The 13,740-nt window shown below is 41.6% G+C and overlaps 1 protein-coding gene across 29 annotated transcripts in view; it reads left to right on the top strand.

Moving 5' to 3' along the window:
- PHF21A (PHD finger protein 21A) overlaps nucleotides 1-13,740 on the top strand; it is a 194,522-nt gene that overhangs the window by 167,679 nt on the left and 13,103 nt on the right. For 25 of the 29 annotated variants that reach the window (XM_073808825.1, XM_073808823.1, XM_033860531.2 and 22 more), the window contains 5 exons: nucleotides 1,694-1,792; nucleotides 4,708-4,759; nucleotides 5,516-5,595; nucleotides 6,068-6,128; nucleotides 8,699-8,862. In XM_073808825.1, coding sequence (XP_073664926.1) covers nucleotides 1,694-1,792; nucleotides 4,708-4,759; nucleotides 5,516-5,595; nucleotides 6,068-6,128; nucleotides 8,699-8,862 — 456 coding nt within the window. Of the gene's footprint in view, nucleotides 1-1,693; nucleotides 1,793-4,707; nucleotides 4,760-5,515; nucleotides 5,596-6,067; nucleotides 6,129-8,601; nucleotides 8,625-8,698; nucleotides 8,863-13,740 lie in introns of all 29 variants that reach the window. The other 4 variants (XM_073808829.1, XM_073808832.1, XM_073808831.1 and 1 more) reach the window with 1 other exon arrangement.

Raw genomic sequence — 13,740 nt, 5'->3', positions numbered from 1 at the left:
GCATCTTTAGGGTTCTCTATGTATAGTATCATGTCATCTGCAAACAGTGACAGTTCTACTTCTTCTTTTCCAATTTGTATTCCTTTTATTTCTTTTTCTTCTCTGATTGCTGTGGCTAGGACTTACAAAACTATGTTGAATAAGAGTGATGAGAGTGATCAGACATCCTTGTCTTGTTCCTGATCTTAGTGGAAATGCATTCACTTTTTCACCATTGAGTCTGATGCTTGCTGTGGGTTTGTCGTATATGGCCTTTATTATGTTGAGGTAGCTTTCCTCTATGCCCATTTTCTGGAGAGTTTTTTTTTATCATAAATGGGTGTTGAATTTTGTCAGAAGCTTTTTCTGCATCTGTTGAGATGATCATATGGTTTTTATTCCTTAATTTGTTAATGTGGTGTATCACATTGATTGATTTGCGTATATTGAAGAATCCTTGCATCCCTGGGATAAATCCCACTTGATCATGGTGTATGATCCTTCTAGTGTGCTGTTGGATTCTGTTTGCTAATATTGTGTTCAGGATTTTTACATCTATGTTCATCAGTGATATTGGTCTGTAATTTTCTTTTTTTGTGATATCTTTTTCTGGTTTTGGTATCAGGGTGATGGTGGCTTCATAGAATGAATTCGGGAGTGTTTCTCCCTCTGCAGTTTTTGGGAAGAGTTTGAGAAGGATCGGTGTTAGCTCTTCTCTTAATGTTTCATAGAAATCACCTGTGAAGCCATCTGGTCCTGGATTTTGTTTGTTGGAAGATTTTTAATTATGGTTTCAATTTCATTACTTGTGATTGATTTGTTTATATTTTCTAATTCTTCCTGGTTCAGTCTTGGAAAATTGTACTTTTCCAGGAATTTGTCCATTTCTTCATGGTTGTCCATTTTACTGGCATATAGTTGTTTGTAGTAGTCTCTTATAGTCCTTTTCTGCATGGTTTTTAATTTTGAAAATGTAAATTAGGTTTATGTTTATAGTTTTATATCCACTGTTCTAATATCATTTCAGTATTTACAGAGGGTTTCATAAAATGAATTAGCCATTGGGTCAAGATAAGAATAGTAATGCAAACCCAGTCTACTAGTTTGCTAGCTGCCATTTGTGTCTGAAGATGGTAATGCTACTGGTGTTTCTTTTGTTTGAATGGACGCATCTGGAAGATGAGCTTGGCCGTAATCAGGATGGCAGCCCTTTACAAGATGGCCTTTCCTTGGCAACTGCATCTCTCCTCTAATGGATGATATAGGCAGGTTTTAAATATCCCAAGTAAGGATAGTTCTGCAACCTCTCTTAGATTGTGATTAGAATTGTTCTGAAATAGAAAAGTGTGTATCTAAGATTTTTCTGGACATCATTCAGATCCTAAGCATGCTATGAACTAGAGCTTGACCCATATGTAACAAGAATGGACTGACTTCTGGGAAACTACCCCTGCCTCCTAAAGTACATTGAAATAGACTGTTGTATTTATAGATTCATAGCTATTCTAGTCATGCAATTTAATCATTTCAACTGGGGCCTTCCATTTTACTTTTTCCCCCTTCTACAATGAAGTCCGTATTATCTCCTTTATTAATATGTTTCCAATTTGAGTATGTTCTTTTCTTTCTTGTTGGCAACAGTCAAACTATGTTTGCTTTTATTCTTTTAATAAAAAAGTGAATTCTGAAGTTTCATTTAATTTTCTTCTTCTAGACAATTAAATCCCACACAGAAACAGATGAGAAACAAACGGAGAGCCGCACCGTCACTCCACCTACTGCACCCAAACCAAAACGGGAGGAGAACCCTCAGGTAGGCCCAGCCCTCCAAGGCATGGCTCAGTCTATGTGATGCGACTTATTCACAGGCATCATGAGGGACACTTGCTCCCTGAATCACTTGATATCCTTGTCTTGTGCTTTCTCACTATTCAGTAATGTTATTGCCAAATCAGGTTGGCCTGGGACAGATTAAGAGTGTGGTCTTGAGTTTTCGTGAGCTGGCAAACAGGCCTTTCATACGTATGTCACACATTAGACTTGTGTGATTCGTGACCATTGCCCCAGGTATCCCACTGCATTCCTAATGATCATTATGTTTTGTTTGTCTCAGCCAACATTTAAAAGATGTCCAGTTCACTCAGTTAAGGTCTGTGTTATCGATTACAGTTGTTACACGTGCATTTTTGTTATTACTATTGTATTGCATTAGATCCCCAAATCCCAGATGAATCAGTAGCTCATAAGTAGTTCACTGAAGCATGAAAGTAGGGATGAAAATACTAGCATCTGTACTACAACTTAGGATAGAATTATAAACTTAAATAACAAACAAAACTGTGGTACAAATATAGAATGTGAATTTGTATGTCCTTAGGCAAGAGATTTTTTAGTTTGATACTTCTGTACAAGCAGCTATAAAAGAAAAATGTGGACAGGTAATATGATGATGAATATATGATAGTTGGATTTTATTAGACCAGCAATCCATTTCCTTCTAATCCTCAGTGCATTCTTTTTAATGAAACCATGTCAAATAGTGGCATAAAGCCATCAAAGCTTCATGTCATTTTTTTGAAGCAGTGATTTATTAAGCCAGTTCAGGTTTTTTTAAAGCAAGTACAAATTATAATACTTTCTGATATGAAATGAATTAATTTTTAATTTGTCTTTAAAGAAGAGACCAAAACTTGAACCTAAAAGAAGTCCTAGTCATGCATATTGCTGAGAAACTTATAGTCTGCAAAATTAATGACAAGTATTAGGCTTAGAGAGGGGAAAACAGCAATTAGCAAAATTTCCTTATCAAAAGAAACTAAAAGAGGACTTCCCTGGTGGCGCAATGGTCAAGAATCCTCCTGCCAATGCAGGGGACACGGGTTCAAGCCCTGGTCCGGGAAGATCCCAGATGCCGTGGAGCAACTAAGCCTGTGTGCCACAGCTACTGAGCCTGTGCTCTAGAGCCCGCGAGCCACAACTGCTGAGCCCACGTGCCACAACTACTGAAGCCCGCTCACCTAGAGCCCGTGCTGCTCAACAAAAGAAGCCACCGCAATGAGAAGCCCGTGCACCGCAGTAAAGAGTAGCCCCCGCTCGCCGCAACTAGAGAAAGCCCGCGCGCAGCAACAAAGACCCAGTGCAGCCAAAAATAAATAAATAAATTTATTTTAAAAAACCAAGAAACTAAAGGATATCTTATGTCAGTGGCACAGTGTGGGCAAGCAAGTAGCATCATGTGGAGTAACACATATTTCTAATTGGACAGAATCACTGCCATAAAGGGAATAAATTAGTTATTGGCATGTGTGTGATACATAGATAAGGTGAAAGTTCTTGACAGCTTTTTATTCTATTTATCACTGAAAATCTGTTCTACAGAAGAGATTTTTTTCCATTTAATAATTCTTTTATGAGCTTGATCTAGACTGGCAAAGATGAGTTGGGTGTGAGTGGCCAAGAAGGATGCTGTTACTTGATTAAAAGAAGGTGCATCTGAATGTCAGTTCACACACTGCTTTATTAACAGAGAACAGTTGGTAGACAGCCTTCTAATCTTATGTTTTGAAGGAATAGTGAAAATTAGGAATGTAGTTAATTGGCAGCCACAAAATGTATGCAATGTAGAAAATGGGCAGCACGTCCAAGACGCTTTTCGTTACTGAAGTACTCTGGCTGTCGGGAGGATAGGTGCCCACCCTAGTTTCTGAAATAAGAAATAAAATTAAAACATTTCTTCAGGACTCTGTGGATACCAGTAAAGGACATGTCTGTGTTCTCAAGTGGCTTGTTCAAGGTTATCTTTATAAAACACTCAGTACCTCGAATAGCTTGAACCTATCACTTCAGGCCAGAATACCATGATATTTAAAGTTGAGGGTAAAATGGCAGGATTTTCAAAGACCAAATTGTGGTATGAATAATTCTGTAGGATTATGTCTCCTGACAACTAATGATGTTCCTTATTCATCACCGAGAGAAATGGATGATACATTATTTGGCATATTTAGCAGCTGCATGCAGTGGTACAGCAGAAAATAAAGGCGTACTTTCCAGACCACATGCAACCAAAGAGCAAAATAGTAATCAATCTGTTGCTGTCTCCATTTTTAAGCATCTAACGTTCCAGCTTTGGAGTGCAGTGTTCTGAGCAGTCTGGCTTCTGATGGAGCCCTGAGAGTGGTGGCCAGAGAGAAAGCACTCTATAATTTGTAGGTCCATGGTTGATTGAAAAATCATAGTATTAAGCAGAACCACCTGCTGTCATTCCTAAAACTCACTTAGCTTTGAGTTATTGTCCAATCAGTGGTAGCAAAAATATAAGAACCCCTGACCTGGTGTGACAAATGAAGTACTTAGAATTTGGAGCTTGTTGTGTGGGAGGCTGTTTGTAACCCTCTGTGGGTTTCTTCATTGTGAAGTCCTCTTCCCTCCTTGAGAATTCTTCTGGAAAAAACTTAGGTCATTCAAGATACTGATTTCTGCCATTGAGAGAGTGGAAGATATAGGCCCCAGTCCTTCTCTTTTGATCCCTGTAAGATCAGAAAGCTTCCAGAGCGGTTCCATAGCTGCTGAGAGTGGAGGGTGCCCACTCCTTGTTCACCTGAACCCGGCTTCCTTTCACCCACCAGCCATTGGGCTGGCTTTCCCCAGGAGTCTAAGTAGGAACATGCAGCTGACTTTGCGAGAACCCACACTGAAGTATATTCTTCTTTTGTTTCTCTGGCACAGAAACTTGCCTTCATGGTGTCTCTGGGGTTGGTAACACATGACCATCTAGAAGGTAAGAGAAGATATTCATGGCGCTACCTTGCTTCTGGCCCAGGGCTTTGTTCTTGAAAATGTTGTTTGATTTATTGTTAGAACTGAAAATTGGAACACAAGCAGAGTATGATTCAACCAGTATGGACTCTTTTTTTGGAATAAACTTACCTTCCTTCTATCTAATGTTCAGCCCCTCTCCTTCCTATCATTATTTATCCACACTACTGTCCTGGGGAAGCTCCCTAGTTGCCTGCATTAAGGTGACTTCCGTTCACTTAGAGAAACTTTTTTTTTCCCTGGCAGCATAAAGTAGCAAATGCCCCTCTGACAAGTCTTTGTCTGTATTTTTCAGTCACTCTAGATTATTGGAATCTTAAGAATAGTTGCAAAGCTATACCTGTTCTAGTGATTTAATTCAAGAATGGTGAACTATGATTACTCAATCTAGGTCTGTGGGTAAAGTTCATCCACACCTATATTACAGTGATCTAAAAATAAATCAGGAAACTTTTACAAGTGTTGTCTACTGTTAAGCTCTCAATCACAGAGAGCCACACTGTAGGACAGCAGGGCCTTGCTTTCCAAGAGGTGAGAGTGGATGGTCCTTCATGTTTGCTCCCAGCAGCGGGCTTCCCTTCGCTGAGGCTGCAGTGAAACCGAGAGACTTACTCTCGTTTCTGACTTGTCATGGGAAACCCAATAAGTAAACGATGAGGTTACGTTGGGGGGGGTCCTTCATACCTTTCTTCTAATCCAGACCTTTTGCTTTCCCAAGAAATCCAAAGCAAGCGGCAAGAACGAAAAAGAAGAACGACAGCAAATCCAGTGTACAGTGGCGCGGTCTTTGAGCCAGAGGTATTCCTGGCCGGCACTTGGCCATTCCCTCACGTCTCCAGTTTTATTTAGGACTTGCTCAGCACCTCCCGTCTGAAAAGCTGCTTACGAGCAGTACCCTGATTGTGCTTGGCCAGCTCTGTAAAATGATGGCTTTTTCTCTGGCTGAAGACATTATTTCATCTTTATTATTTGCTGTTTCCCCCTTAGTTTTTTCCTGAAGTTTAAGTAGATACAAACCACCTACCTTAAAAATTTAACTCATCCTGTCATCTGAACACAACTTTCTTCTGAAGCAGAGACGTACCTCTCTGGAATATTCTTTCAGAGCCAAGTACATACGATAAATCCAGTTATCACTGAGACCTTTGGGTGACTAGCACTAACTAGTTGGCATGTTGACGGGCATGCTGTGCTTGGTCTTTGGCTTGTACCGGGATTAGTAGTAACCATGCTATTCAACCAGTCACCTTTCTTTCTTCAATCCCGAAAGCGTAAGAAGAGCGCAGTCACGTACCTGAACAGTACAATGCATCCTGGGACCCGGAAGAGAGGTGAGTACCTTTTTTGTATCTCTCCCTTGCTGTTGCTTTTGCTTTCTGTGTTGTGTTTCTTTCCCCTCCCTCCTCCCATTGTCCTAGAGCCTAACTCCTATATCCCTTGAATATAGTTTTGTTGTTGTTCTCTGAGAATGGGGGGAAAAGAGAGTGAGATCTCTTATGAGAGTTCTGTAGACTGAATCAAAAGCTCCCCTTCCTGGGATTCGGGCAAAGCTGGCTGAGGGGAATGGCTCATTGCAGGATTTCTGCCCCAGGCCCCTCAGGCTGTTGACGAATAGCACAATGAACAGAACACCCTGTAAAAGGGAGCATTTTAGCATCATTGAGCACAACAGAGCACTGGTGTTGCCAAGGTGTTCTTAGTAGTGTCTAAGTTGTCCTGATGCCAGTGAGGACAGAGCACGACTCTTAAGCTTCTGTGAGCTGCAGACTTTGCAGGAAGGAGAGAGGTAGCCACACTGAGAATTTTGAATCTATGAGAAGAGAGCACCTGCAACTAAAGAAGAAAACATCACTGTCGAAACAGGCTTCCCAAAGCAGAAATTCCTAAAGAGCTCCGTCCCCCAGTTTCAGACCTTCCAGGGCGGGCATGCCACCTCACTCTCAGGTCAGCAACTGCCTTCACCATGCAGGTCGAAACAGGTCTTAATAGCTCAGAGTTTGAGCTTATAAACAAGGCTCTGAAATGGTTCTTTGATGTCAGTAATACATCCCAAGGTCCTTTTCTCCACGTGATAATGTGTCCTTGAATTACAGTTCCAGGCTAGAAAGGTTGCAGAGTGAGCGGAGTAGCATGCTAATTTTTGTGTATGCACAGCAATCTCAGAGCCATTGGAAGCTTAGGAGGTCATCCCGACCCTCTGTCTGCCTTAGGGAGGGCTAGCACTGTACCGGTGGTACAGTGGTTACCGTCTCTTCCCCTCAGAGAGATAGCACACCCACGCTAGTGTTTCATCAGCCCCTCCTTCAAGAAGCCAAAACATATTTAGATGGGTATCCCTAAGTCACTGTTTCATATTGATTCCTGGGCCACAGTAACCAGTGTCATGGGTTATCTTTTGTTGTTTTATTTTGTTTGGGGTTGTTTTAGTGACCTCTGACACAGTCCTCAGAAAGGAGCCCCCAGCCAGAAGCCACAGTTAATTGACCTGCTAGTGGACAGCATCTGCTGGGAGGATAGGGGTTAAATGAGCCAGAAAGACCTTGGCATCTCTTGCCAAGGTCAGAGGATGAAAGCCTGCATTCACAATGCCTAGGACGTGCCTTCTGTGGGTAAACAAAGAGCATTTATCTTCCACTTACCCTTCTAGCAGCACTAAATACCCTAGAAAAGGCAAACCAGTACGATCTGTCTTTGTACTGCACACAGTGCCGGTTTAACACAGATAGGTAATGTTTGTGTAATATCTGACAGAATCATGACTCCTGTGCATAATTCCAATATAAATTATAACTGTTGGCAAAGTCATGATCCCACGTACCATCCACCAGTGCTCGTAGGCAGTTGTGTACCTCTCCGGCTCTTTTTTTGCCTATGGTGTGCTGGGCGTACACTTTTGATCACTTACAGCTTAGAAGCTATGACCTTTGGCCCTTAGAAGACAAGGACCCTGACTTAGATATATCATAAGGCAAGAGTGGTTGACCTGGACTTCCCATATGCATTAGGGCCCACTTGTAGATTCTCTGTAGCCATGAGGTTTGATTCAAAATGCTTCTGCTCAAATCAGCTCTTTCTGGTAGCTGTTGCTGATGACAGGGCTTTTCCTGAGACTTTGGAACACCCCAGTTCTAAGACATGTAGTTCACTGGAATGTTTGTGATGGAAAGCAGGGAGATGATTTTTGATCAACTGGGAAGGGTATCTGAGTCCAGACTTACTTAAATTCACTGTTAAGCCCAGAAGGTCTTTTTAGCTCTTAGGTTCCAGCTACTCCCAGAACATATGTCTTCCTAGCTCTGCCAGAAGGGGTAAGAATAGTTAACTTGAATTTTGCCTCCTCCCTTTGCCTTTCTCTACCCTCACAAGCAATGAAGTAACCAAAATGTGGGCAGGAGAGAAGAGGAAAAGCAGAGATCCTCAGCCAGTCTGTTTGTGGGAACTGAGAATCACTAATATTATTATAAGAATAACGATTGCAGAAAAACCTTAGGAGACAATATGTAAAAGATATGGAAAAAGAAAATAAATTCTTCTCCCTGGCCTTGGCTCCTGTTGGGCTTTGATATCTTGTTCTCCCGTTAGAAATCTCAAATTGTCATAGTTGAGGAACGTCTCTATAATCTGCCCAAGGCGAAGACCTTTAACATAACCCAGTATCTCCTGTCATTCTCTGAGGCTCTCTTATCCTCCCTTCGACACTCATGCATTTGTTTCGAATGACATTTAAATCTTTGCTTCTTTTCCTCTCTTTGGGACTGTTGTATTAACCTTCTCTCTGCTACCTCACTTCCTTTTCCATGCTAGCCAATGAGGAACACTGGCCAAAGGTATGTAAGATCATTTTTCCCCCTTTCTTTCCCTCCCCCTTTTTTCCCTTTTGTTCCCTTTTCTCGGTCTGTAGGTCGTCCTCCAAAATACAATGCAGTGCTGGGGTTTGGAGCCCTAACCCCAACATCCCCCCCATCCAGTCATCCTGACTCCCCTGAAAATGAAAAGACAGAGACCACATTCACTTTCCCTGCACCTGTTCAGCCTGTGTCCCTGCCCAGCCCCACCTCCACAGACGTAAGTAACTTGGGAAAAGCTCACTCTCTTTCTCAGAGCTTAAATCGGGGAAACCGTTATCATATGTTGTCTCCTTACCAGTTGCATCTCCTTGACTAACCCTGGAACAGCAGTAATCCCTACAGGACACTGTGTGCCACGTAAGGCAGCTTTCTGCTGGGGTCCCAGGTCCTGCCATGTCCTTGAGAATCATATTAAAGACCACATTAGGAGGCTCAGTCAGGGTTTTCAAAGTCTGGAATTTATCTGCGGTGAAGGAGTTCTCAGGAAGGGGGATGGGGTGGGGAAGTCAGGTCGTATAACTGAGAGGTGTGCAGGTGTCTGTCGTGAGTTTGGGGAGGTGGGGATAATGAACAAAGGTGTACATTCGCCTAGCAGTCCGTGTTTCCTGCTTCAAGTAAAATTCAAGACAACTTTTCCGAAAAGCAACTTTATTCATCAGAATTGGTCAGAAGCAGGCTCCTGAAAAAAGCATCAGATGCTTAGTAGCCCTTCCCCCAGAGGCTGCAGGAGTGCAAACTAGTGCCCTCTTTTTATTTTATTTTATTTTATTTTTTTATTTTATTATTATTATTTTTTTTTTGTGCCCTCTTTTTAAATGAGCGCTTACAAAGCGGTGAATTCACTCAACAAATACTGAGCACTGCCCTGCTGAGCATGCACTGTTGTTGAGACTGGGGACAGAACAGGGAACAGAACCAGCTCCTTGCCCTCAGGGAGCTCGTATTGCACGGCCAGAGGCAGGTGATAAGCAAATGAACATTTAAATGTCAGGTCATGATAAGTGCTGTGAAAAAAAACTTGACACAGAATCAGGGGCATAAGGAGTTACAGCAGGAGGTTGCTGTTTTATGAAGAGTGGTAAGAGACAGCCTCTCTGGTGGGAATGGAGTATGTTGGAGTATCTGGGGCGGGGAAGAGCATTCCACGCAGAGGGAACAGCAGTGCAGAAGCCCTGCTCGTTGGAGGAAGTGTATATGGCGTAGAGAAGAAGGGCTTGGTGGGCAGGCAGGAGCAGTGGGAGAGGAGACCTCAGAGGGCAGGGCCCGTCTCGCAGGGTCTTGTAGCTTTTACTCTGAGTGAGATGGGAGATGCTCCAGAGTTTTAAGTAGAGGAGTGACGTTACTTTTCACTTTTTATTTTGAAAATTTCCAAACCTACAGAAAAGTTGCAACAACAACACAAGGAAGGAATATATACCCTCCTCCTAGATTCACCGATTGTTACAATTTCGCCACATATGCTACTTCCCACCACCACACGCTTGTTTTGCTGATCTAGTTAAGAAGTTGAAGACATCATGAATCTTCACCCAAAATACTCCCGTGTATATCTCCTAAAAACAAAGACAGTCTCTGACGTAGCCACAATGCAGTTATGAAATTGAGGAAATTTAATATGACAAAACATTATTTGTATAGTATACAGCCCATCTTCAGATTTCTCCAATTATCTCAATAAATGCCTGAGTGGCACTTTGTTTTTTCTGCTCCAGGATCCAACCCAAGATCACTCTTGACATTAATTTTTATGGTGTTTTGTCTTTAGTCTCCTTACTCTGGAACAGTTTCTCAGCCTGTCTTTGTCCTTCGTGACACTGACATTTTTTAAAAGATAGGCCAGTTGCTGTATAGAGTGTCCCTCCATTTGGATGATCTGATTGTTTTCTCAAGAATAGATTCAGGGTATGCATTTTTGTAGGAGCACCAAATACCTGATGATGCACTGATTCTCAGTGCATCACAAGAGGCACATGTTGTCCATCTGTCCCATTGTTGGTGATATTAGCTTTCATCTCTTAAGATAGACTCAATCAGATATCTCTAATCCTAAAGATGCCTGTTTCCTTAGGTGAAGATAGTGACGAGTCTATAAAAATATCCAGTTCCCCAGCAAACTTAGTGGTTTTAGCAGCGTTTGAAGGTTCTTACCTGCATTTATTTTTTTTTTTAACATCTTTATCGGCGTATAATAGCTTTACAATGGTGTGTTAGTTTCTGCTGTATAACAAAGTGAATCAGCTGTACTTATACATATATCCCCATATCCCCTCCCTCTTGCATCTCCCTCCCACCCTCCCTATCCCACGCCTCTAGGTGGTCACAAAGCACCGAGCTGATCTCCCTGTGAGATGCAGCTGCTTCCCACTAGCTATTTATTTTACATTTGGTAGTGTATATATGTCCATGACACGCTCTCACTTCGTCCCAGCTTACCCTTCCCCCACCCCGTGTCCTCTAGTCCACTCTCTACGTCTACATCTTTATTCCTGTCCTGCCCCTAGATTCTTCAGAGCCTTTTTTTTTTTTTAGATTCCATATATATGTGTTAGCACACGGTATTTGTTTTTCTCTTTCTGACTTACTTCACTCTGTATGACAGACTCTATGTCCATCCACCTCACTACAAATAACTCAACTTCGTTTCTTTTTATGGCTGAGTAATACTCCATTGTATATTTGTGCCACATCTTTATCCATTCATCTGTCGATCGATACTTAGGTTGCTTCCATGTCCTGGCTATTGTAAACAGTGCTGCAGTGAACATTGTGGTACATGACTCTTTTTGAATTACGGTTTTCTCAGGGTATATGCCCAGTAGTGGGATTGTGGGGTCGTATGGTAGTTCTCTTTTTAGTTTTTTTTTTAAAGAAGATGTTGGGGGTAGGAGTTTATTAATTAATTAATATTTATTTTTGCTGTGTTGCGTCTTCATTTCTGTGTGAGGGCTTTCTCTAGTTGTGGCAAGTGGGGGCCACTCTTCATCGTGGTCCGCGGGCCTCTCACTATCGCAGCCTCTCTCGTTGCAGAGCACAGGCTCCAGACTCGCAGGCTCAGTAGTTGTGGCTCACGGGCCTAGTTGCTCCACGGCATGTGGGATCCTCCCAGACCAGGGCTCGAACCTGTGTCCCCTGCATTAGCAGGCAGATTCTCAGCCACTGCGCCACCAGGGAAGCCCCTCTTTTTAGTTTTTTAAAGAACCTCCATACTGTTCTCCATAGTGGCTGTATCACTTTACATTCCCACCAACAGTGCAAGAGGGTTCCCTTTTCTCCACACCCTCTCCAGCATTTATTGTTTGTAGGCTTTTTGATGATGGCCATTCTGACCGGTGTGAGGTGATACCTCGTTGTAGTTTTCATTTGCCTTTCTCTAATGATTAGTGATGTTGAGTATCCTTTCATGTGTTTGTTGGCAATCTGTATATCTTCTTTGGAGAAATGTCTGTTTAGGTCTTCTGCCCATTTTTGGATTGGGTTGTTTGTTTTTTTGATATTGAGCTGCACGAGCTGCTTGTATATTGTGGAGTTTAATCCTTTGTCATTTGCTTCATTTGCAAATATTTTCTCCCATTCTGAGGGTTGTCTTTTCATCTTGTTTATGGTTTCCTTTGCTGTGCAAAAGCTTTTAAGTTTCATTAGGTCCCATTTGTTTTTCTTTTGTTTGTTTTTATTTCCCTTTCTCTAGGAGGTGGGTCAAAAACGATCTTGTTGCGATTTATGTCATAGAGTGTTCTGCCTATGTTTTCCTCTAAAAGTTTTATAGTGTCTGGCCTTACATTTAGGTCTTTAATCCATTTGGAGTTTATTTTTGTGTATGGTGTTAGGGAGTGTTCTAATTTCATTCTTTTACATGTAGCTGTCCAGTTTTCCCAGCACCACTTATTGAAGAGGCTGTCTTTTCTCCATTGTATATTCTTGCCTCCTTTATCAAAGAGAAGGTGACCATATGTGCCTGGGTTTATCTCTGGGCTTTCTATCCTGTTCCACTGATCTGCATGTCTTTTTTGGTGCCAGTACCATACTGTCTTGATTACTGTAGCTTTGTAGTGTAGTCTGAAGTCCGGGAGCCTGATTCCTCCAGCTCTGTTTTTCTTTCTCAAGATTGCTTTGGCTATTCAGGGTCTTTTGTGTTTCCATACAAATTGTGAAATTTTTTGTTCTAATTCTGTGAAAAATGCCATTGGTAGTTTGATAGAGATTGAATTGAATCTGTAGGTTGCTTTGGGTAGTATAGTCATTTCCACAATGTTGATTCTTCCAGTCCAACAACATGGTATATCTCTCCATCTGTTTGTATTATCTTTAAGTTCTTTCATCAGTGTCTCATAGTTTTCTGCATACAGGTCCTTTGTCTCCTTAGGTAGGTTTATTCTTAGGTATTTTATTCTTTTTGTAGCAGTGGTAAATGGGAGACTTTCCTTAATTTCTCTTTCAGATTTTTCATCATTAGTGTATAGGAATGCAAGAGATTTCTGTGCATTAATTTTGTATCCTGCTCCTTTACCAAATTCATTGATTAGCTCTAGTAGTTTTCTGGTAGCATCTTTAGGATTCTCTGTGCATAGTGTCATGTCATCTGCAAACAGTGACAGTTTTACTTCTTTTTTTTCCAATTTGCATTCCATTTCTTCTTCTTCTCTGATTGCTGTGGCTAAAACTTCCAAAACTGTGTTGAATAGTAGTGGTGAGAGTGGGCAAGCTTGTCTTTTTCCTGAGCTTAATGGAAATGGTTTCAGTTTTTCACCACTGAGAATGATGTTGGCTGTGGGTTTGTCATATATGGCCTTTATTATGTTGATGTAAGTTCCCTCTATGCCTACTTTCTGGAGGGTTTTTATCATAAATGGGTGTTGAATTTTGTCGAAAGCTTTTTCTGCATCTATTGAGATGATCATATGGTTTTTACCCCTCAATTTGTTAATATGTTGTATCACATTGATTGATTTGCGTATATTGAAGAATCCTTGCATCCCTGGGATAAACCCCCCTTGATCATGGTGTATGATCCTCTTAATGTGCTGTTGGATTCTGTTTGCTAGTATTTTGTTGAGGATTTTTGTATCTGTGTTCAACACTGATACTGGCCTGTAGTTTT

This window comes from Tursiops truncatus, chromosome 8 (genome assembly GCF_011762595.2).
Source record: "Tursiops truncatus isolate mTurTru1 chromosome 8, mTurTru1.mat.Y, whole genome shotgun sequence".
NCBI lineage: Eukaryota > Metazoa > Chordata > Mammalia > Artiodactyla > Delphinidae > Tursiops > Tursiops truncatus.
The sequence above is the reverse complement of the archived record's forward strand: the minus strand, read 5'-3'. Positions and strand labels throughout refer to the sequence as shown.